The sequence below is a fragment of the Ursus maritimus genome, unplaced genomic scaffold (genome assembly GCF_017311325.1).
Source record: "Ursus maritimus isolate PB19 unplaced genomic scaffold, ASM1731132v1 scaffold_2, whole genome shotgun sequence".
Taxonomy (NCBI): Eukaryota; Metazoa; Chordata; class Mammalia; order Carnivora; family Ursidae; genus Ursus; species Ursus maritimus.
The window spans coordinates 34,819,447-34,842,183 of record NW_024424452.1 but is presented as its reverse complement, the minus strand read 5'-3'; the positions used below and the strand labels follow the sequence as shown (position 1 = coordinate 34,842,183).

General features: G+C 47.5%; 2 protein-coding genes across 4 annotated transcripts; both read right to left on the bottom strand.

Annotated features, from left to right (window-relative positions):
* Nucleotides 1-84: 84 nt before the first annotated feature.
* Nucleotides 85-13,302, bottom strand: EEF2KMT (eukaryotic elongation factor 2 lysine methyltransferase). 3 transcript variants are annotated; one of them, XM_040635358.1, is made up of 9 exons: nucleotides 13,180-13,283; nucleotides 11,856-11,938; nucleotides 10,892-10,954; nucleotides 8,926-9,006; nucleotides 7,651-7,752; nucleotides 3,673-3,806; nucleotides 3,300-3,595; nucleotides 1,798-1,947; nucleotides 85-410 (listed from the first exon to the last, which is right to left on the bottom strand). In XM_040635358.1, the coding sequence occupies exons 2-9, from the start codon at nucleotides 11,856-11,858 to the stop codon at nucleotides 310-312; spliced, it is 930 nt and encodes a 309-aa protein (XP_040491292.1). In that variant the 5' UTR covers nucleotides 11,859-11,938; nucleotides 13,180-13,283; the 3' UTR covers nucleotides 85-309. The 3 variants fall into 3 exon arrangements, with proteins under 3 accessions (XP_040491292.1, XP_040491290.1, XP_040491291.1); XM_040635356.1 differs by lacking the exon at nucleotides 11,856-11,938 and having other exon boundaries at nucleotides 13,180-13,302; XM_040635357.1 differs by lacking the exons at nucleotides 10,892-10,954; nucleotides 11,856-11,938.
* Nucleotides 13,303-20,331: 7,029 nt separating this feature from the next.
* On the bottom strand, nucleotides 20,332-22,102 carry LOC103668821 (ectonucleotide pyrophosphatase/phosphodiesterase family member 7-like). The gene has a single exon (XM_040635359.1). The coding sequence runs from the start codon at nucleotides 21,219-21,221 to the stop codon at nucleotides 20,544-20,546; it is 678 nt and encodes a 225-aa protein (XP_040491293.1). The 5' UTR covers nucleotides 21,222-22,102; the 3' UTR covers nucleotides 20,332-20,543.
* Between the last annotated feature and the right edge of the window lie 635 nt (nucleotides 22,103-22,737).

The following is a 22,737-nucleotide window of genomic DNA, read 5'->3' as shown; positions in this document are numbered from 1 at the left end:
GGGGGTGGGGTGGGGTAGGGAAACATACTTGATATATGTTTTTATTTGCACAAAAGAAATGCTTATTTCTGAGCCAAAATTTTCATTTTTGATTTACAGAGATTTACTTAAGAACCAGAACTAGTGACAGAAAGGGGCATCCATGTGAATAGTTTATATTTTATTAGAACAGTTTTCGGTTCCTCATTCTGAATTTAACATTCTTCAAGCATTCAGGTCCACTGAAAATTTTATCAGCTTTGCCACATGAAAATTCTTTCCAGGATGGTGATTTAATTTTCATGTTAATCCTTAAAAATGTTTGCAAATCTACAGCGTTAGTTTCAAAATTGCCATGTCTGAGTGCTCTTCATAGGGAAATAGCTTCTGGTCATGATGAGGCACTGCTTCCCATGGGATCCCAGCTTGGCCTGGAAATACAACATAGGTGTCTCAGGATGGTGGGGCTTGGGGAGACGACACCACCCGATATAGTTTGGGGCTGCAGGACAGGCTGGGGGGTATATACAAACCACAGACTTCTGGGCCCCATCCAGAATCAGCCTTCAGGGATGGGACCAAGAATTGAGTTTTTATTTTATTTTTTTAAAGATTTTATTTATTCATTTGAGGGGGAGAGAGAAGTACAAGCAAAGGGAGCAGCAGGCAGAAGGAGAGAGAGAAGCGGGCCCTGAGATCATGACCTGAGCCATCATGACCTGAGCCAAAGGCAGACACTTAACCACCCAGGCATCCCCAAAAACTGAATTTTTAAGTAGCCCATGGCAGCCAGGTTTGCTGCCCCTGCCTTCTGGGCCATGCATGTCCCTGGAAGGTCACAGACCTGTCTGGGTTTTCTGACCACACAGTCTGGCACTTCTTGGCAAAGGCTGGACATGTATCAGAAGGGCTTACATCTTCATAAGCACAGAGATCTGAAGAGCCCTTGGCAAGGATCATTTTGTTACCAGTTTTTTATGAGTGAAAATAATTACAAAAACGAAATATCAGGCATAAAAGTATAGAAGTGTTGGGGTGCCTGGCTGGCTCAGTCGGTGGAACATGCGAATCTTGACCTTGGGTTCATGAGTTCAAGTCCCACACTAGACCTAGAGCTTACTAAAAAAAAACAAACAAACCCGTGTGTGTGTGTGTGTGTTATCCTGCCACCAAGTATAACAACTGTTAACTGGTGTATGTTCTTTCAGATTTTCCCCTATATGCATATTAACATGAAGATGATTATTTTTAAAAATACAGATGGGCTTGGAGCGCCTGAGCAGCTCAGCTGGTTAAGAGTCCATCTCCTGGGGTGCCTGGGTGGCACAGTCATCAGGCATCTGCCTTCGGCTCAGGGTGTGATCCCGGCGTTCCGGGATCAAGTCCCACATCGGGCTCCTCTGCTGGGAGCCTGCTTCTTCCTCTCCCACTCCCCCTGCTTGTGTTCCCTCTCTTGCTGGCTGTCTCTCTCTGTCAAATAAAGAAATAAAATCTTAAAAAAAAAAGTCCATGCCCTGATTTCACCTCAGGTCATGACCTCAGGGTTGTGAGATCAAGCTCCATGTTGGGCTCCCCACTGGGTATGGAGCCTGCTTAAGATTCTCCCTCTCAAAAAAAAAGAAAAAAAAAGATTCTCCCTCTTTTTCTCTAAAAAAAAATTAAATACAAATCGGCATATGTATTTATATAGATATCTATATAGTTTGGTACTTTGCTTTCTTCACTTAAAACTACAGTGTAGATATTTTTCACATAGTCCTATGCGGGGTCCAGGTGGCCTCTCGGAGACAGCAGCCCCTCCCAGGGCCCAGGGCTCACCCAGCTCGCTAGTGAACAGCTGGCAGGTCTCTGGGTTGCGGACGGTGAAGGCAATGTAGGCATCAGGAGCCTGCTGGTCCTTCAGGCTAGCAGAGAGCCTCTGTAGGACTCTGACCAGGGAGAGGACAGTTTCTGGGCAATACAGCACATCTGCAATGAAAATCCTCAGGTTACTGAAAGGGGCTCACTCTAGGATTCAGGATCCAGAAAAGAGGGTGCCTGGTTGTGCTGACCTCAGCAGGAGGGCCGGGGCCTGGAAACCAGCAGCTTTATTAGACTCATGCTATTGGACACAAAGAAGATGATGTAGTTAAAAAGGAAAACTCTTAGGAGAAAAAAAGCTGCTGAAAGACCCTGTAAGAAATAGAAAATATCCAGGACTGGTGTTCTTTAAAAAAAAAAAAAATCGATTCTTTGCCTATGGTCTATTTAGAAGATGCTTAATGAAACAAACCCCAACCAGCTCTCTGTCTCAGACTTCTTGCTTCCAGCGGCCTGCTGCTTTGTGAGCTGCATTGGGGGGTGGGGGGACAAACTCGCTCCCTTCAGTGTGCTTACATGGGAGGGTGCTGCTCAGGCTCTGAGTTCTGGCCACTGTGGGCCTGTGGGTCTCAGGGCTGCGGTCCAGGATCAGAGGCACAGCACTGTTAGCTGGATAGGGGACTGGGTGAGCTTGGTGGAGCACAAAGGGGCTGTTGGCCAAACACCCCTTGTCTCAAGGACCCTGTCCTTGCACTCGAAGTGGCTGGTCCCTTCCCTGTGGGGCTCATCTCTGAAAGACATGAGGGCATGGACCTAGGACAGAGACGTACAGGCAGAGCCCTTGGGGTCAGATGTGTAGAATCAGACAACAGAGCCATGCGCAGAGATAGAAGCAGAGCTCAGAGGGTGTGGGTATTCAGAGCTCCTTCTCGGACTTGGACACCACTGTGTTTTGACCCTAGGTCTGGCCCAGGGCTGGGTGTCTGTGACATGCATAGGAATCAGACATGGTCCTGGGAGAATCATGCTTGTCCCTCACAGCGCCGAAAAGATAGGGCTGCCAAGGCTGTTTTGGTCCCACATCCGAAGACTGGGTGGTGGTGGAGGTGGGGCTGGCGTTCAGCTCCCTTGGTTCATGGGGCTGCTCTGGCCATTTCATTCAGGTTCTAGAGAGGGACATAAAAATCTCTCTACTCGGCTGCAGCTTGGCTAATAGGTCAGATGGCTTTGGTGACCTGGGGCCTGTTCTCTTCATCTCAGGCTCTGCTGAGAAAAGCTGGGTTCATTTATCTGATGGAATCATTTTAACAGGAGTACATGTGACCACTGTGTCAAATGGGAGGGCTGTGACTTTAGGGCATCGAAGAGGCATGCCCTGTAGTTTGACGTCACCCTGAAGGCCCACCACGGCCCTTCTAGAAATCTCATCATTCCTCTGCCCTGGCAGTGTGCACTGTCCCCTTCCTAGAGCTGAGAGCTGGGTGGAGCTCTTCTAGTCGCCCGGGGGTGGGGGGCAGTACCTGCTGCTATGATTACATCTGGCCGTAAGGCAGCGAGCTCAGGGGCTGTCACAACGTCCCAGTCCAGCTGGGCCACAATCACCCTGGGGCTCTCTGAGTTGTAGGCATTACGTCCTGGGTGCCTTGCAGGGTCAGCGGTATCTGGTTCCAACGAGAGGCCATTGAGAAGGATGTTTCCTCGGAGCTGCTCAAGGACACAGGTGTGACAGTCGCTGAAGACATATGCACTGGGACAGCACGTCTTGCAAATGGCCAGGCCCGTGAGGCCAGCTCCACTGCCGAGCTCTAAGACAGTCCTGGGTGGGAGAAGGGGGCCTGTGTCTGTGACCATGCTGGGGAAAACCAGCCTCCCTGCCCTGCACGCTGAGGTCACCTGTGAGCAAAGGCGGCCGGGTTCTCTATGGCCCATTCTGCGAGGTAGAGCGCGGCGTCCCACGTGACCAGGCCGGTGGTGCCATGGGAAATGATGGCTGTGCTCTCAGAGAGTGTGACCGAGTCTCCAGAAGGCTAAGCCAAGACAGGGAGAGAATTAATCCAGCTACCAGGAGACAAGGAGCTGATTTAAAAAAGGAAAACATCACAATAGGTGGATGGCTAGATAAGACTGAAACATTCTGCCACAGAATACTACACAGCAATGGAAAGGAACAGGTTATCACTGTACGCGCCACCTGGATGGGTCTCGAGGGTGCTAATGCTGCACGAAGGAAGCCAATCTCAGAAGGCCACACACTGTGTGATTCCATCCATCTGACCTTCTCAAAATGACAGGATTGTGGAGAGGGAGAACAGATCAGTGGCTGCCAGGGTGGGGTTGGCCGGGACCAGGGACAGGGGAAGCCCGAGGGACAGAGTAGGTCAGTATCTTGATTGTGGTGGTGCCCACACGGACCTGCACGTGTGATAAATGAGGTACACCGACACAGGCACCGTGTGTACACCCGTGTCCTGGTTGTGATGCCATACAAGTTAGGTCCCATGTTTCCAATGGGGGAATCTGGAGAAAGGGCACCTCTCTGTACTGTTTTTGCAATTTCTGTGATTCTGTAATTATTAACAACAACAAAAAGTCACAACTCCCTGGCATCATGAGCTATATGTGAAAAGTCTCAGTGTGTGGGGCCTTCCTCAATTCAACCTCTTATTTGGGTCTTGGGAATTCTCTGGCCTTTGAACTTTCCTGTTGCCCTCAAAGCAGGTGGTTTGCTGGCAAGTGCTTCATGGAAGAGGTGGTTCCGAAATGTGTTCTCCAAAGCGGGGCTTCTGAGCATGGCAACTCCAACATGCTGTTACCCGGGGGTGGTTTCTGGCAATCTCTGAGCTCACAAAACTCATATAGGAGACCCCAGTCTCTGGAGTACTATGAGCAGTCATTTGTTCATTCATTCATCCACACATTTTCCCTGAGCACCTACTATGGTGCTGCGGATTCAGATATGACAAGATGAAGTCATTCCCTGTTCTTATGGAACTTCCATGCCAATGGGGGAGAAAACCATATTAGACAAAGTGATTTCTCAGTTTTCATTGCTATGAAGAAAATAAAAAGGTATACCTGATAACAGAGACTGGGGGTCTATTCCACATAGATTGGTCAGACACAGCCTCTTTGAGGAGGTGTCATGTGACCTGGGATGGGAGTATAAAGTAGAAGTGAGGCATGTGAGGTTCTAGGAGGAGAGCATTCCAGGCAGAGCAGTTGCAAAGGCCCTGAGGCAGCATTTCAGTTGGTGAATTCAAGGAAGGCAAAGAATGCCAGGGGTCTGGAGTGCAGGGAGAGCAAGAGGAACTAGATGAGAAGGCAGGCTAGGACAGGGCACACAGGGCCTGGCAGGCCACGTGAGAAACTAGGATTTGAGTCTGAGTATGAAGGGAAGCCACTGGCAGGTTCTGGGTGGTCGAGTGACATGCTCTGATATACCTCTTATATCAAGGGGAGCACTCTGGGGGTTCTGGGAGTATAGTTTTGAATCTTCCTTAATACCTACATACAAATAGAGTAGGGAGATACGGACAACATTAAACAAAACCAGGTGGAACCAAAATATCAACAAGTGGGGGCAAACCACCAATAGACACAAGACCTGTGTGTTCCATGTGTCTGAGCAATGGGGCACACAACAGGCCTGAGGACAGAACCCCAGTAGTCAAGTGTTCACTGGAAATGCAGGTGCCAGCTGTGAACCACAGCCCACGGAGGAGAGAACTTGCTGCTCTAGTCATCGGGGGTGTGAGGGACCCGAGGTGAGACCTAATGGCACCCAGAAACACTATGAAATGTGTGACAAGAACAGAAAACATTTCAGACATCAAGGTACATGAGAGGAACATGAGAATGAAAACAAAACAAAAAAACAGATCAACCCATTAGAGAATCAGGAGGTGAAAAGAGTGAAATTTAAAACATCAAAAAGAAATTAAAGAGATTGTTAGGGGCTGACTGTGCCCTCCCCCCAAACTCATATGGTGAAGTCCTAACCCCCAGCACCTCAGGACGGGGACCTCATTTGGAGATAGGGTCTTTTCAGAGGGAATCAAGTTAAGATGAGGTCATTAGGTGGGCCCTAACCCAGTAAGACTGATGTCCTTGTAAGAAGATATTAGGACACAGGCACAGAGGGAAGATGATGTGAAGACACAAGGAGAAGACAGCCGTCGACAAGCCAGGGAGAGAGGATGGGAGCACATCCTTTCCTCACGGCCCTCAGAAGGAACGAGCCCGGCCAGTACCCTGATCTTGGACCTCTGGCCTCCTGAACTGTGAGATGATAAATTTCTATTGTTTAAGATGCCCATTTTTAGATACTTTGTCACGGAAAATGAAAGCAAAGAACAAATACTAAAAATTGTAATTCGGGAAAACATTCCTGAAAAAAACAAAAAGATTTGAAATAAACGTTGAAGGAGTACACAATGCATCGGAGATCACTGACCCAGAGCAATCAACCTCAAGATATATTCTACTAAAGTTCTGGACTTTAAAGGGAAAAGTCCTTTGGCCATTTAAGAGTAAAGGGCACGGGGCACACACAGGAAAGACTACTAGGTTATTACCAAGCTTTTCTACAGCAACACTTCATGCCAAGGAAGATGGAGGAACATATTTAAAAAATTCAAGGAGAGAGAAAAGGGCACATTTTAGAGCTTTGATAAGGACACAGTTTGCAATGGACTGTATCCCTTCTGGGTATGGTAAGAAACCAATTTACCGTGTTGACAAAGCATCAAGTCTGTAGCCTGCTTTTCCTCTATGGGCTCAATCAGTGGGTAACAAACAGTGGATAAAGGGAGGCATCTCATAAAATTTCTCTAGCCAATGAATGAAAACAAAGTGACAGAATTAGAAAACCACCCGTTTGTATTCTCCAATGAATTAAAGAAAATAAGCTTTGAGCATCCATAACTGCTATCATAACAGATAGGATGTGCCTCCTATAGCCTCATGTTGTATTCTTGCCAAAGGGATCAAGCAGATGTATGTCTGTCTGGGCCTCTGAATCCAGCCACCCAGTCAGCACGAAAGAGGATGGAAAAACCAGCTGAGCAGCACCACACACAGGGGACTGAATCCAGCCTGTGGAAAGCAACACAGGCACTGCCAGGGAAGAAATAGCTGGAGGGGGACCTGCACATGAAGGGAGACTTCAAACCAGACCAAGTTGATGGGCCAGACAAAAGGCTGGTGTCCAGAGGTGCACATGGGCGGGAGAAAACCACAGAGTGACTACTCCAAAGGCATTGGCAGTTACTTTCGCAGAGATGGACGGCTTGTGGGCTGGCTGCCAAAGTTCTGTCCCTTGACTGGAGTAGTGGTTACCAGGGTGGCCACCTTGCAACAGTTCGGTAAGCTGTACATTTTTTTGTGTGTGGCTTCCTATATCTATGTTTTATTTTATAATAAAAGGTCAGAAACAAAACCCAAGATCCCTCTAACTGTTGTGTGCTGAATGGATTTTTTTGTGGGCCAAGAAGCTGGAAGACCAGTCCAAGGGCCGTGGGATTTCCCAGGCCAGTGAGGATGGTGGCAGTGGGCAGCAGACAGAGACTGCTCTCCTGTAACACCTATCCATCAAGTATTTACTAAGGATTGAGCACCAGGTCTCTACTATGCAATTATGTGCATTACCTGACTTAACCCCCAGCCACCCCATAAAATAGGCACTATTATGTGTTGAAATGCTTGGTTTACTGAAGGGGAAACCAAGGCTGAGGTGGTTAACTGACTTCCTCTAAGACCTCAGAGCTGATGGGTCAGGATTTGCACCCACTTGAGACTGACTGGCGTCTGAGTTTCAACTCTGTGTGCAGGGGTGGATGTCTGGATCGTGCGGGGAGGGTGCCTGTCTCCTACCAGCAGATAGCTCCGGTGACACTGGGTGGGCTCCTCAGCCATCAGGACCTCTGCCAACGCCTCGTACACCTCGTCCAAAGGCTCCGTGTGGACAGCCTCGTGCTGGGGGTGGGCAGAGGAAGAGCTTCAGCCAAGATGTTTAAGTTGACCCTCAGGAATCAAAAAAACATTCCATGTGCTCGCTTTCACTCTGACGTGCTAAAAAGGCTGGAAGAGTTTTACCAAATGTGAATGGGAGATTTGGGATGGATTGACTTAATCCAAGCCACCTGGCATATAAAAAGTTCATTTTGCATGGGAGCTGGAGGGTATCTTGGTGTAGAGAGGGTGAGGGTGAGGTGTAGTCTAGGGCAGCAGAAATGGGACTGCATGAGCTGTCATATGACGGTGACAGAGAGTTCTGCCCTTCCATCATGATGCCATGGATGGATCAAACAACTGGTGCTTTTCAGTAAGCCCGGGCAAAAGCCACAAGGATGGGCACTCTACATGGTGCGGTTGGCTTCATCACTGGGCAAGCCTCTGTCATGCACCTCACAGGGGCAGCAGCAGGGTGGCCATGCTTCTGGTGGTTCTGGGGAGACCTACGGGCCACGACTAGATGCACATGTTGGTAAGAATCAGGTGGGGAAGCAACGGAGAAGCCAGGATTGTTTCACGTGCTAAGCTTGGGTGAGACATGGCCTGTGCATTCAGTGGCTGAACACAGCGGGTCTGATGCTGATCACTAAGGAATAACCTCTCTGAGGTCCAGTCTAATGTGAAACCCAGCAAGCTTAGGCTCATTTTTAAAATACATCCTGTATCAGTCAGGAAAAGAGCCCACATGAGGTAGTTCACTGGGGAGAAGAGGGTAAAGGGAGCTAATTACAAAGGTACTGCAAGACCTGAAACACCCAAAAAAGGGCAGTGTGGCAATCCAGAGACTGGCAACAGCAGGAACAGGTCAAGACCCTGTGGGCTAGCGGGCTGGTGGAGAAAGGTCGGGGGAGCTGGGACCACAGAGGAAATGAAGCTGCTGCTGGAGACCTCTTGAAGCACAGAGGGAGAGATACCCTGGCCTTTCTTCCTCCTGTCCCCCCGTAGCCTCTGACTGGTTGAACCCAGCCAGGAACAGTTACATAGGGAGTGCCCTGACATATTGGGGTGTGCAGAGCAGGTAAATGGCATGGGACAAATCCACGCTCCAACAGGCAAAGCGAGGCAGAGTCTACTTCTGGAGAGCCAGCCAAGTCCCCGGTGCTGTCTGGCTACTAGACAGTGCCCATTACTGACCTTTCTGATGAGCTCCGAGAGAAAGCACCGGGCATACTTCACTGATGGCGGATGCTTCACACACAGAGGATGTTTCACAGTCTGTGACAAAGGACACAGTGTGAGTTGCTGGAAAGACCCCGACGTAAGTCTCCCATGAGCTTCAAGTGAATACAGGGCAACCGCCGTTACTCAATCCCTCAGAAAAGATGTGTACAGACAGAAGGGTTCTGGGTTCAGGTGACCCTCATGCATCTGAAACAGTCAGTCTTAAGATACAATTCCTTTCCTAAAAAAATTTCTCCACTACAGTGGCATAGGCTGACAGAACATTCTGGGCAGAACATGGGACACATGGACCCAAGCTAACACCCTGCTATAGACTGAATGTTTGTGTCCCCCGAGTTCATATGTTGAAGTCTAAACCCCAGTGTGATAGTATTAGGAGGCAGGGCCTTTGGGAGTGATTAGGTCATGAAGGTGAAGCTCCCATGAATGGGATTAGTGCCCTTATAAGAGACCCCAGAGAGTTCCCCCGGCCCTTCCACAGTGAGGACAGAGTTGTCTGTGAACCAAGAAGTGGGCCCCTACCAGACACCAAGTCTTCGGGCACCTTGATCTTGGCCTTCCCAGCCTCTAGAACTGTGATAAATAAATTGCTGTTGTTTACAAGTTACCCAGTCAATGGCATTTTGTTATAGCAGCTTGAATGGGCTGTGCCACCCCTTCCCAGGGCAGGCAGCATGAACTAGTTTTTAGTGGGGACAATTGTGGGATTGTCTGGCTCTGTGGAAAAGGTGAGAGCCAAACAGTGGGAACAGGCAGACTGTTCTTGCTTTCCTGGAGCTCACACACCAGGCTGAGGATGAGTGCTATGATGGCTGGGACAGAGGAAGATGGGCGCTCTGCCTGGGATATGGTGGAGGGGAAGGGCACTCTTAGGGGTGACACTTCAGCTGATGTCTAGAGAAGCAAAGAGGGGATAGTCTTTGGAGGCTCAGAGGCAGGCATGGCCTGGCATTTTGGGAAGGAGGGCAGGGCAACAGGGGCAGAGAGAGTAGGGGCCAGGTCACGTGGACTGACATGACTTTACTCAAGGGCAACAAAATACCCACACAACCCTTCAGAGGCTTTCTAGTTGGCTGGTGTTAGGTTTTAGCCTCAGGGTGAAAATCAGAGTGGGCTGCCCCACAAGGACCTCAGAATCTCTGAGCTCACAGTCCTGAATGACTTGGTTGCCCTAGCCATGGCTGCATCTTTCCCGTGTGGTGGTCAGACAATCTTGGTTCACCTTCCACACAGGAATTCTTAATCTAGGCTTCTTGAATGGGCTTGGCGGTTGGAGGGGTGTCTATAACTCCCTTGAATTTGTACACCAAATGTATTCTTCTGGTCCTCTTTTTTATGGGGCTGGGGTGAGAACAGGAGAGTCCAGAGCTTTGGGTTTTCAGAAGGGTTCACAATCCTTAAGAGGGTTCACAGCCAGGATGCAATGTGATCTCCACTTGATCCACACGGCTAGGGTCAGGGTGGGGCAAGGCCAGGCAGAGCGGTGGTCTTACCTCTACCCTTGCCCAGATGTACCTTAGAATTCAAACCCTATCTCAGAAAAGCAGAGCATATTTACATCTAGAAGAGACACGAGTGGGCAAGACTTGCCTCCTTATTTTTTCCTTAAATGTAAATGTAAAGAAGAAAATCTTTGAGCAGCTACCAAATGCTAGAAGATGTTCCCATAGCTGTCATCTTGGTTTTCATTGTGGATGCTTTCAAAAACATCTCCCAGATTCCCTCCTCTCATGCAGATTTTTGTATATTTTAATGTCTTCATCTAAGAAAACAACAGAGCCAGAGCTGCCTGAGGTGCTGCCACCCAAATACAGTGTCTTTCTTTTTAAAGGATACGAGTGCGCCCACTGTGTTTCTGTCATGTCTTCATGGGCAAGTAAGGAGGATGGTGATGCGACCCAGTGATGCTGATTCTTACCTTCTGCAAAATATTCAGCAGCAGCTCAGGACCTGATGAGTCCCTTAATTTCTCTTCTAGGCTCTATTCAGAGAGAGAGAGCAGAGGGGAGAGAGAGAGAAATCTCAAGGGCATTTTCACGGGAACATTAAACATGTAATAGGACATGTTAGCAAAGTGCTAAGTGATCTCTCCCCAGGGACCTGGGGCCAATTGGAATGGAAGCCACAGGCTGGCTGAAAGCCTGAACTTGAGAAGTCCTGGGTTACACCTGGATGACTCAAAGAAAGAACATGAGAAGACAGACTTGGTTTGCATTAGCTCTGGCTGCTGAGGCTCACCCAGGTCACAGAGCAGCTCTGTGGCTGAAATGCTCAACCGGGAATTACAGGAGGAGCCATGACATTGACACCTGATGGGCTCACCTTGGACTTGGCAGCTGAGTTAAAATGGACATACAGGCCAGGACAGGCCAGGTTATGCTGTCCTCTCTGACAGGAACTCCAGCCCAGCAGTGAGGCCAGGCTCTAGAAGTAGGCAGACTGGTCCTGGCTGGTATGTGGTATCAGGCAAATCACTTTATTTCTCCACAGTGAGTTAGGCTCTAAAAGGCCTTTAAGCCCTGGCCTAGCCCCTCTCTCTGACCTTGTCTGCCACCACCCCTGGCCTCCTTGCCATTCCTCAACTGCACCAGCCTGTTCTCATTGGAAGGGCCTTCCCACAGCTGGCTGCTTTACTTTTCAGGTTCTGGCTCAAATGTCACCTCTTGGGGGAGGCCTTCCTGACTCCCCTACTTTGATGATACATTTCCCTGTTTTATTGACTTTACAGCCACCGTCATCTCCTGGTGTTTTCTTGCTTATTCATTTACCTGTTTATTCTCTGGCTCTCCCACCCAAGCAGGGCCTCATCTGTAATATGTACTGCTGATTCCTGGTGCCTGGCTCATGGAAGGCATTCAGTAAATATTTCATGATGGACTTACCATGAGTTAGGCACTGCCTCAGGTCCTTCAATCTTCTGTAATTCTGACAGCAGCACCATCATATCCCCCACTTCATAAGAAAACTAAGGTATAGGAGAGTTGTAGTCACCTGCCCAAGGTCACACAGCTTGTATGGGATTTGACCAGGATTCAAAACAGGCAGGCTGGATCCCAGGCCTGAGCTACCCACTGTTGCACTCTACTTCTTCACTGATCAAGCAATCTTTCTGGTCAAATGTGAATGGTAATAATAGTACCCACTGCATGACTGTTGTGGGCCACTCTACGTAAGCATTTATTATGGTCCTGGTACAGAGTAAGCACTCATTTCATGTGAATAATTATAGTCGATCTTGAATTGGGACCCATAGATGCTGTTATGAAGGTTTACATTTTGGGTTAAAAAATGAACACAATCCTTTCTGACCGGAAAGATCTCTCAGAATGCTAAATGGGTTAGGTCGATGAGACACAAATGACTAACCACCACCCCTTAAGATGGGGCAGACTTGGGGGAGGAATATGTACCCAATCTGAGTCATCCCAGTGAGCTCATTGCACATGAATTATGAAGGAGGCAGCATCATTAAGGCCCCTGCATTGGCAGAAGGAAGCTGCTGCCATGGTCATTTGCCTGTGCAAGAAGGGCAGGTCTCCAGGGCGGAGGGTGGGGGGTGGGGGGTGGTGTGGTGAGACTGCTTTCGTCTCTCTTCTGGCCTGTTTTGTACCTCCCTGTCTCTTCCATCACAGGCATAAGGGCCTCAAACTGCCTCTGAGAGGATTTTGTCCAATGCTGATGGTACAGATGAGAACATCGAGGGGAGGGGCGTGTGGCGTCTGTGACTTGGTCACTGCTCTCATGGCAACTGGTCTTCCAGTGTCCTGAGGACGCTGACTGTTTAAATGGGCAGGCAGCCATGGCTAGATTAACAACTGGCTAAACAAAAAAAGTAATGAAATTTATCGTGAATTGTCCCTGACCTAGCACCCGAGTGACAAAGGGAGTTAGGAGGAAACCCCGCATTCCTTGAATTCGTGGACTCAGTGTGCAAAGGCAGCCGAGGACGGGAAGGGCCAGGAGGGAGCAGAAGGCCGAGTGCAGGCTGGGCTCCCCAAGCGCGCGCAGGTGTGCCGCCTGCTGCCCGCCGCCACCCCGCGTGTCCCCGGCGGAGCCCCGGGTACAAGGACCGGACGCGAGGCCCCTCACGCGAGGGAGCCGACAACATCACGTGGCGAGGGGAAGGAGACTGGCGCCGGAGCCCGCCCCTCCCCCACCCCGTCACAGCCGCCCCCCACCCCGCTCTCCACGCGACCCGCCTCCCACCTGCCAGGGGAAGGAGCGCAGTGTGCGCGCTGCCAGGAAGCGGCGCTCGAAACTCTGTAGCAGGCGCGCGGCGTCCGCGCTCTCCTCGGGCGCCATGGCGGGGCGGGGCCACGGCGTTGCCCGGGAGACAGGGCGGCAGAGGGGCGGGGCCCGGATGGCCTCAGGCGGGGCTGAGGCCGTGCGCGGGGTTGGGGGCGGGGCCAGGTGCCGCTGAGCGTGTGAGAGGCGGGGCCAGGATTGGCTCGGGGCGGGGCCTGAGGCTTGGGGGCGGAGTCAGGGCTTTGGCGCCAAGAGAGGGCAGGAGGCGACGGCTCTCTGGTAGCTTCCAGTCAGGCAAAGGGCAAGGTAATCATTCTCGCTGTTCCCGCGCCATCACGAGGGTCTTTTTGGCGGGGGCTGAGAGGATGGACGCGTAGCTCCATCCCTGTTGAGCTCCTGGGAGCGAAGGAGGGAGCGCAGGAGCCTGACTGCCCTCACGTTCCAAGGCTGTGTCCTCAGGCCCCGGGGTTGGACGCCTCAGGCCTTCGCCGCCCCTTCAAGTCAAGGTGCGGGTTCGCGCTTCCGGGTGGGTAGGTGGCGCGGTTAATGGGCGAGGGAACGTAGGTTCTCAGACCCGACCCACTAGGGCGCAGCAAGATGAATGGAGGGCTGTGAGGTGCGCCCCCCTGCCAGAATCTTAAACGGTCTGGTGGAGGCCGTGGTGGGGTTTAGTCCCCTCTGTGGTCCGCGTGCTCTCCACAGCGCGGTGCTCTGTCAGGGCAGCGACCTCGAACGGCCTCCGCCCTGGGAGCCATGCACTGAGGTGCGGTCCAGGGCAGGGGTGGGGGTGGGGTGGGCGACGAGCTTGGTGGGGTCAGCCTGAGGTCACGTCCTCTCCATGATCTCCTCAACAGAGGCAGGACCCTCCACTCCTCCGGCCTTTGGGTCTGCCCCTAACCCATCCAATCTTGCCTTCAGACACTTATTAAGCACCTACTGCGTGCCCAGTGCTGTCAGGCGCTGGGGATGCAAACGTGAGGAAAACCAGGAGGCGTCTCTGCCCTTCAGCGGCTCAGGGGTTTGCGCGGAAGTAGGCACAGAACCAATTATCAGACAGATATGTGTAGACGTACATGGCAATACCTGCCGTGCAGGTGAGCTCCCGGAACTAGGAGGACTTAACAGTAAAAGTTTGACTTTGTAGGGAAAGGAATGTGAAAGGAGAGTAAGAGGGCTGCTGGGGGTGGTGGGGATGGGGAAGAAAAGAAAAAAAAAATTATTTCTGTTAGCCATTATTGTATCTCGAGTGAAAAGCAGGATAGACAGCAACCCACCGGTGCTGCCTCTGGAGTTTGAGCTGTGTTCAAAGTCTAACGTTTACTTTAGCACATCTCTCATAAAACTCCATTTGGAAAAGTCCAGAGCTAATTTGCTAAATATAGTTGCAGAAGGTAGATGAGGGGGCAGATTAAATCTTATTACCCCTTTCACATGAGAAACACTGAGCTCTGCTCAGCTACGAGAACAAGAGAGGAGAATTAATTCTAACTGAATGCATTTATTCTCATATCTGTTGTTCTAACACCAGCACCAAGTGAGCTCAGGATCCAACATAAGAATGATTTGTCTTTTATTCCCTTGACACTGTTGATTTAAATAAAGAGGGTGGACTGTGATTATTGCTGTTTTTACACAGAATTAATGGTTTCTGGGTGTGATGTTGCAGAAATCCTCTTAGTCACAATATCCTGAGGTAGAATCACCTGAGATATAACAATGAGTCTCAACCAGAGCTGAGTCTTGGTCCTAAGGGAATGATGTTTCAGAACTGGGCCAGGTGGATTGGTCCACTTTTGCTGTTTTGATCAGCTCTCTGCCTGCAATAGACAATGAAAACCAATGGGAAAGGGTCAAACTCATAAATACTAGGCTTGTTCTGTTAACACATATAATAGCTATTAATTGCCTTTCTTCTGAGGAGCAAAAGGGCATGTTCAGTCAATGCCATAAGTAATACTGTATGATGTTATACTAAGATATTAATAAATCTAGCCTGGTTCAGGCTTTCCTGATGCCATAGATGGGATGTAGATTGGGAAAGGACCCCAAGTGGGCCATAACACTGACTTGCACACGGAAGATTACTTTGGTGTGTGGACTCTGTGGAGGGACAAAGGTCATAAAGTCATATATTTCAGATCTGAATCTGGAAGAATCAAGGCACTCAAGGCATTTTTAACATCCCAGGGACCTCATAGGTGTGTGTTCAGGCGTAAGTGAAGATTAGGACTGCCGTTTAACACAAAAACTAAAAATTCCAGGGGGTGTTTATATGAAGAGAAGCTTTAGGACACATCCCACGGCCCTGACAGCAGCAAGAGGGGATGTGTATATACACATGCTATATTAAAGATTCGGCTTCTGGATTTGAGGCTTTTTTTTTTTTAATTTTATTTATTTATTTGACAGAGATAGAGACAGCCAGAGAGAGAGGGAACACAAGCAGGGGGAGTGGGAGAGGAAGAAGCAGGCTCATAGCAGAGGAGCCTGATGTGGGGCTCGATCCCATAACGCCGGGATCACGCCCTGAGCCGAAGACAGCTGCTTAACCGCTGTGCCACCCAGGCGCCCCTGGATTTGATGCTTTTAACAACCACCACCACCACCACCACCTCCTCCTCCTCCTCCTCCTCCTCCTCCTCCTCCTCCTAATACATTTTAACTGTATAGAATGGTTGCTCTTTAGAAATTATGCTGTGGGCATGGTAGTTTAATCAGTACCTTGAAGTTTTTCCTTTATCTTTCCTATAGCTAATGGTTTCTGTAGAAAAAGACCAATTGATTTCTTTTTAAAATGTTGCTTCAGGGTGCAGAGACCTTTATAGGTCATGTTTCAACTTATAGGAAATTTTTATAGTTCAAATATAAATTACATTAAACGTGGGCTTTGTAATGGAGTTAAGGTTAAGTAAAGTTCTGACTTTCCTTAGGCTGTTTATAGTGTTCAGGAGGCTCCTGTTCTGTTGAGATAGGAGCTATGTTAAAGCAGAAGAATGGTCAGGGTTGGGTATAATAAGGAATGCAGGAGGCTCAGTCTAATTATTGTAATTCTTGAGATGTAGAAAGAGATGCACCAGGGCTCTATAATGCTTTGTTGGTGGCAGAACCAGTGTTACGAATTAGATTGTGCCCCCCCCCCCGGAAAATAATTTGAAAGTCCTAACCCCTGGTACTTAGGACCTTATGGTACTGGTGACCTTATTTGGAAATAGAGTCTGCTGATATAATTAAGATCAGGTCATCCTGGCTACAGAGGGCCCTAAATACCATGACTGGTGTCATGGTGTCATATAAGAGAAGAGAACACCATGTAAAGAGAGAGACACAGGGAGAAGATGGCCATGTGTTGATGGAGGCAGAGACTAGAATGATGCATCTATAAACCAAGGAATACCAAGGATTGCCAGCAACCACCAGAAGCTAGAAGAGGCAAGGAAGGATTCTGCCCTACAGGTTTCAGAGGGAGCCTGGCCCTGCTGACACCTGGATTTTGGCCTTTTACCCTCCAGGTCTGTGAGACAATAAATATCTCTTGTCTTAAGCCAGCTAGTTTGTGGTACTTTGTTATGGCAGACCTGGAAAACTAATACATCTGTTATGTCATTTGGGAGGCCCAGTACAAAATGAAAATGCAGGGTCCTTGTTAAAAAAATCAAGAATTCTTAAATGGTGACAGTAGATTATTGAACCAAGTTGGGGGCTTTTCTGAGCCCTGGGCCTTGAGTGATTGCTCAGGTCACAAGTCATGAAGCTGGCCTTGGTTGCTGGGTTCTCAAAGTGCTGGATCCCCTTTGGCATGCAGGAAGTGGTTGAAGTGGATTATTACAGTGTGCACTGATTAACCACAGGAAAACCAAAGAACAAAAGAACACTCACTTCTTTTTCCTACGAATGGCTGTGTATGTCACACTAGCAACAAACAGAACTGCAAGAACTCCTGTGACAATCGCGAGACCAAACGCTGTCTTTTGGAGAGCCAATGTCCTCTGTGTCTCTGCTCCTGATAAAATATCAGATGGATTTTAATAGTCTGATTATTAAGAGGCTATTCTGGCTGCTCCTGGGTCCCTGGGAAGTTTTCCATCCAGGCTCTGGTGACTATTAATTATGGAAATGTACGTTTAACCCAAGAAAGTGCTCACTGTAGAGAAACCTTGTAGGGCAAGTCGTTGAAAGCCGATTTACTAAACGACCTATTCGCCAAATGACCCATTTTCCTAATGACCACTTTGCCAAGTGACCAATTTGCTAAAAGCTGATTTACTAAAAATCGGTGGGACATTTTGCTTGTCAATAACTGACGACAGTCAAAGACCTTACCCCAGGCTCCCAATGGGCTATGGGACAAGGGTAAGGGCCAAATAGTTGCAGCAAAACTCTAAAGCTTAAAAAAAAAAAAGAAGCCTCAATAATTTGGTGAATTGTCATTCATTTAATTAGATTCCTACAAAATGGCCTGCTTCCTGTAAGTTCTCAAGAAGATCGTGGGCAGTGGCTTAGAAGAAGGGAAAGGGGTGTCCTTTGTACTCCGTTCTAATTGAGCATAGTTGTTTTAAGTATAATAAATCACCGAGCAGCATCTAGTTCTCTCTCTGCAGAACAAAAGCTGGCCAGTGTTTGCAAACAACTGAATTCTCAGAGATGATTCCGTTCTTTCTTTATATCACCCAGATTTAAGATTTCGAAGTCTTAAGAATTAGCAAACTTATTTACAGGAACCACCTCCTTCCCCCTTTTTTCAGCAGTGAGTGGAATGGTGAGGCTTCATTCCTCCCCTGTGAGCAGATTTCTTCCAGGCACCAGCAAGGACTGAGTTGCTGAAGGAAGGCTGCTTTTCTGTGTCTAGAAGGGGCATCAGGGGGCAGACTGCATGTGATTTCTGAGGATCAGAAGGATTATTGCTTGACGTTTTCTATGGAGAGCCTTCCTTTTGCCACAGGCACTATATGAAGTACCACCAACACGTGGAGGAATTCCCTACTTCCTCTACTATCTGTTTAGAGCTGCTGCTATCTTGCACTGGGGGCACCGAAGCTGCCAGGGAAACAGGATTATTCTGCTTGATTCTGCCACCAACCCCCCACTTCCTTTTCTGATTCTTTTCTCAGGACAGAACAAACCACACTATCAATTTTATGTTGGTTGTTTTTGTATCTCACCTGGCTGCTGGTTGTATGAGTCTACAAGCATTTCCTGGGTGACTGCCAGGGAGCCATTGTGGGGTTCTGGGGTAACCCCCAGGAGCTTACACATGAGTGGGTAGATGTGGATGCTGTCAAAAGGCTCAGCTAGGTGATTCTTCTTGAAATTTGGCCCAAAAGCTCTGAAGATAGTCTTCATGTCCATGTGGATGTTATCAAAGCCATGATCTCCTTTGTTGAAATATATTATAAGTTGCTGAAAAATAATAACAAAAAAGCCATTTTAGATTCCAATCCCCTGAAAGAAAACTGTCCCTTATTGTCATGCTATTCAGATCCAGGAAATCTTTAAAAATTTAAATAACAAGGAAGGACACTGCTCTGCAGTGCCAAGGAGAAGAGCGAGGAATGAAAGATCTTTAAGAAAGAGAATAAAGAAACCATACCCATTGGACACAGCAAGAAGATAATACTGACAATAATAAGAAGCTCAAACATAGTGCCTCTGGTGATGGCCTCATGTACTTTGCAAGCTCCTTAATCCTGAAGAGAGAAGAGTAATAACACCTACTTCACTGCACACCAAAGCAGGCAGGTGGATGGGGATCTGAGAAGTGAGCTCAGTGAGAGTCACTGAGACTCAAAGGATTTTCTGCCTAATGGTCAGTTCAGAAGGTTCCCTATTCCCTCAAACCTGGTTGGTTATGTTGGGAATGTGACTATTGCATTAAATCCCTTCATATCACTCTCAACTTGTTACGTCATGAACCAGGCTTACAAAGAGGCCAGTGACCGTAGATCTCTCCTTGGCAAGACCTTAGCTTTGGGCACACATCGTCAGTGTTCTGGCCTGTGTGAGGGATTGCAAAATATCAATAAATTGTTGCATTTTACTGTGACTATTTTCACCAACATTAAACAATAACCTTATGAGTTTTCCCATATCTGTTATACTCTGAACTTGTAGCAATACAAGAGTATATAGATTGCAGACATGCTTATAATGTTCAGCTCCTGTTTGTAGCCTAGGACAAGTGTTCTTCAAGTTATACCTGGGATGGTCTTCTGTCATGTACTGTTTAGATATCACCTACACTTTGTTCTGCCATGAATTATTGGTTGGTAAGTTACAAAAACCAGACCACCTCACTTATGTCTCACAGTTAGCCTCGATTTTGGTATTTTCTTCTTTAGATTTGCTTATTTTTTCATAACGGCTTTGTTGAGATATAATTTGTATACCATACAATGTACCCATTTAAAATGTACAGTCTGATGATTTTTTAATTTTTCTCAGAGTTGTGCAACTATCACAACAATCAATTTTGGAACATTCATCACCCCAAAAAGAAACCCTGTACCTTTCAGCAGTCACTCCCCTTTCCCCCCCCGACATCTCCCCTTGCTCTAGACAACCACCAATCTATGTTCTGTCTCTATAGATTTGCCTATTCTGAACATTTCATTTAAATAGAATCATACAAGATGTAGTCCTTTGTATCTAATTTCTTTCAGTGATCACAGTATTCTCAAGGTTCATTCAAGTTATAACATGTATCAGTACTTTGTTCCTTTTAATGGCAACATAATATTCCATTGTATGGATATACCATATTTCATTCATCTGTTTATCAACTGATGGACAATTGGGTTGTTTTTACTTCTTGGTTATGAATAATGCTGCTATGAGCATTTGTGTATAATTTTGTTTGTGAACAGGGTTACTTATTATTCTTATCATTATTATTTTTGATACGTGCAAAGAGGAACCAGCAGGTGGGTTTTTTTTTGGTGAATCTACTAGTGATCTGTGCATAATGATCAAGCACACAGGCTTGGGTTCAAACTTCAGCCTTATACTTCTAATCCAAATCACTTCTCTCTAGCTTTGGTTTATTCCTCATTAAAATGGGGGAGATAAGAGTATCTTTAGGGGCTGGGAAAACAGAAATGAAATAACTCATGTTAAAATTTTAGTACAGTTCTGGACAGGGCCTTGGTCAGGGAGGGATGTTTGTCATTATTATTGCATAGTGGTGACATGGGACAGGGTTGGTTGGGTGTGATATGGGTTTGGGGATGGGGAACACTTAGTGGATTACAACTTATGTTTTAATTTTTTTTAGAACTGTTTCTTTCTAGAGGCTGTCTCCCAGACCCAAGATGACTTTATTCATTTTAGAATCAACTCACCCCATTGATGTTATAACCAGAGTCAGCATACATCACGATTGGCAGGACCCGCTTGTGTTTAGCAAAATGGAAACGTTCTGGGAATTCCTCCTTCTTGTACACATTGAGATGAGGGTGTGCATTCTTCAGCGCTTGGTAAACAGCTTCTTCTTGTCCTGGTTTCGGCAGAAGCATCCCAAAGCCACCATAGTCCACGATATCAAACTTGACCAAGTCCCAGAACTTGATGTAGTTAGTCAAGAGGATCTCAGTGACGCTGGGCTTCTTTTTTACTGTGGTCATGCCATGGTCTGATGTGATGATGACATTGAGGTGCTTGGTCAAGCCGTGCCTCTCAATGGCTTCCACCAGGTACCCGATGGTTCTGTCGATTTGCTGAATGATCACCCTTCTGTTCTCCGTCTCAGGCCCAAATTTGTGTCCCATGTTATCTGGCTCTCCATAGTACAGAGTCACGAAGTCAAAGTCTTCCTTAGTGAACCAGTTCATGACAATATCGATGTTCTCCCTCCACTCTGTCTCGTTGCTGTCTGGGTGAGTGTAAGACTCCACCAGGGACCGCTGGACAGCCTCCCCTTGGTACTTCGCACCTCCCCCAGGATAGTGAAATGATGCCGTCTTCCTCCCCTGCAAACACAAGAAGAAAATTCTATCAGCGCTGTTTCTCATATCTTTTCCATAATAAGTGAAGCCTGACTTGTTGATGTCCCTTAGTCCAGAGGCGTAGAGAACATGTAAGCTTTGGAGTCAGATGGGATTGGACTTCATTCCTGGCTTCACCAGGATCTCATCGAATCTGTAACACCATTGATTGCAAGACATGTTATTATTTTATGTGGTACTAGAAGAAAAATGCTGCCAGTTAAACCATGACACTCCACTGATTATAAGATGCACTCCAACTTCAGAGATGGCAAAATGAAAAAAAAGTTCCTGGAATGGAGGAAAAATGGTACTTTCTATGTTGGTGATGGTGAGTACATTCCTTAATCTCTTATGCTTCAGTGTTTCTACATGTAAAATGCCAAAAAGTTGATGTTATTTTTGTGAGGATTAAGCCTGATAACTTTAAGATAAACTGTTGGGGACTGTGTTTTGGCATATGGTAGGCACTCTTTTCTTTGCCTCCAGATATAGCATACCACCATAAAGCCTTCCCCGATGTGTATAGTGGACAGTTAACATTTTTGCTTGCCCAGCACCCACTCCCCCTCCACTAGTTCAGAGAACCCTGACTTCCCCTAGAGACTCTGCCCTTGCTTCACAGCTGGTTTGGGATGTGTTGTTTTCACATCAGGCTCCAGAGGTGGGATGTAGTTGTGGCCTGGCCAATCAGAGGACACTGCATCCACTGGCCACAGCAGTTGGTTCAGCCTTGGGCCCTGTCCCCATCAGAGCCAATGAGATTTGGTTTTGGGACTTCTGGGGAGGAGGAGTAAGGGCTAGAGGAAAGCTTTGGACCAGAAATGAGGTTGTTTTAAAAACACACATGATTGCAAAGTAAAAAAAAAAAAAAAAATTCTTAAGTGATCTCTCCAGCAGAAAGGTGGTTGTTGACAAAGCTTGGTAAAATTGTTAGGAAAAAAAATAATTTTATGTTTGCTCACCAGTGGGTTAACAATGAGATGGACACATCTCACTAAATAAGTCCTGTTGTTGCAAAGCAACTCCGCAACCAGGACATGGCACACAGTTGGGGCTCAATTAATTTTTGGTTTAATGAATGAATGACCTGCTTATTTGGGGAGCAAGTACTTTCCTTTGCCTCAGCAAAGCTATTAACTTGAAGGTTGTACTGTGACACTTCCTCTATCACCCATGGTTTGGATGTCCTGAAAAACTCAAAAGTTTATCAGTTTTAGTAGAACCAAGGATGGTGGTGGTGTCACTATGTTGATTTGGTATGGAGAATAAATGACCAGGAAGAATTTTGGGATAATGGCACCTGGGTTGTGGCTATTTGGTTAACAAATGAGCAGAAAAGTATAACTGAGAGTATTGACAAAACTTCCAATGTACCGTTTGAGAGAGAGAAGCAGGAAAGCAATTTGGAGGTTGTAGGGGATGCTGTTGGTTTTCTACCCACATCCCCTTATGGGGCCAGTGCACTTACATTCGCTTCAGCTGCTCCATGTTCTGGAAAATTACCTTCAGCCAAGTGGCCAAATCTTGCCTCACCTGGGAA

Excerpts from the sequence above, each read along its gene's own strand:
- LOC103668821 (XM_040635359.1), bottom strand. The coding sequence starts at position 21,221 with ATGAGAAACAGCGCTGATAGAATTTTCTTCTTGTGTTTGCAGGGGAGG.
- EEF2KMT (XM_040635356.1), bottom strand. The coding sequence starts at position 13,275 with ATGGCGCCCGAGGAGAGCGCGGACGCCGCGCGCCTGCTACAGAGTTTC. Across the intron at positions 10,955-13,179 it reads TGCGCTCCTTCCCCTGGCAG|AGCCTAGAAGAGAAATTAAG; the intron begins GTGGGAGGCGGG and ends CTCTCTGAATAG. Across the intron at positions 3,807-7,650 it reads GTCACCGGAGCTATCTGCTG|CCTTCTGGAGACTCGGTCAC; the intron begins GTAGGAGACAGG and ends GTCTTGGCTTAG.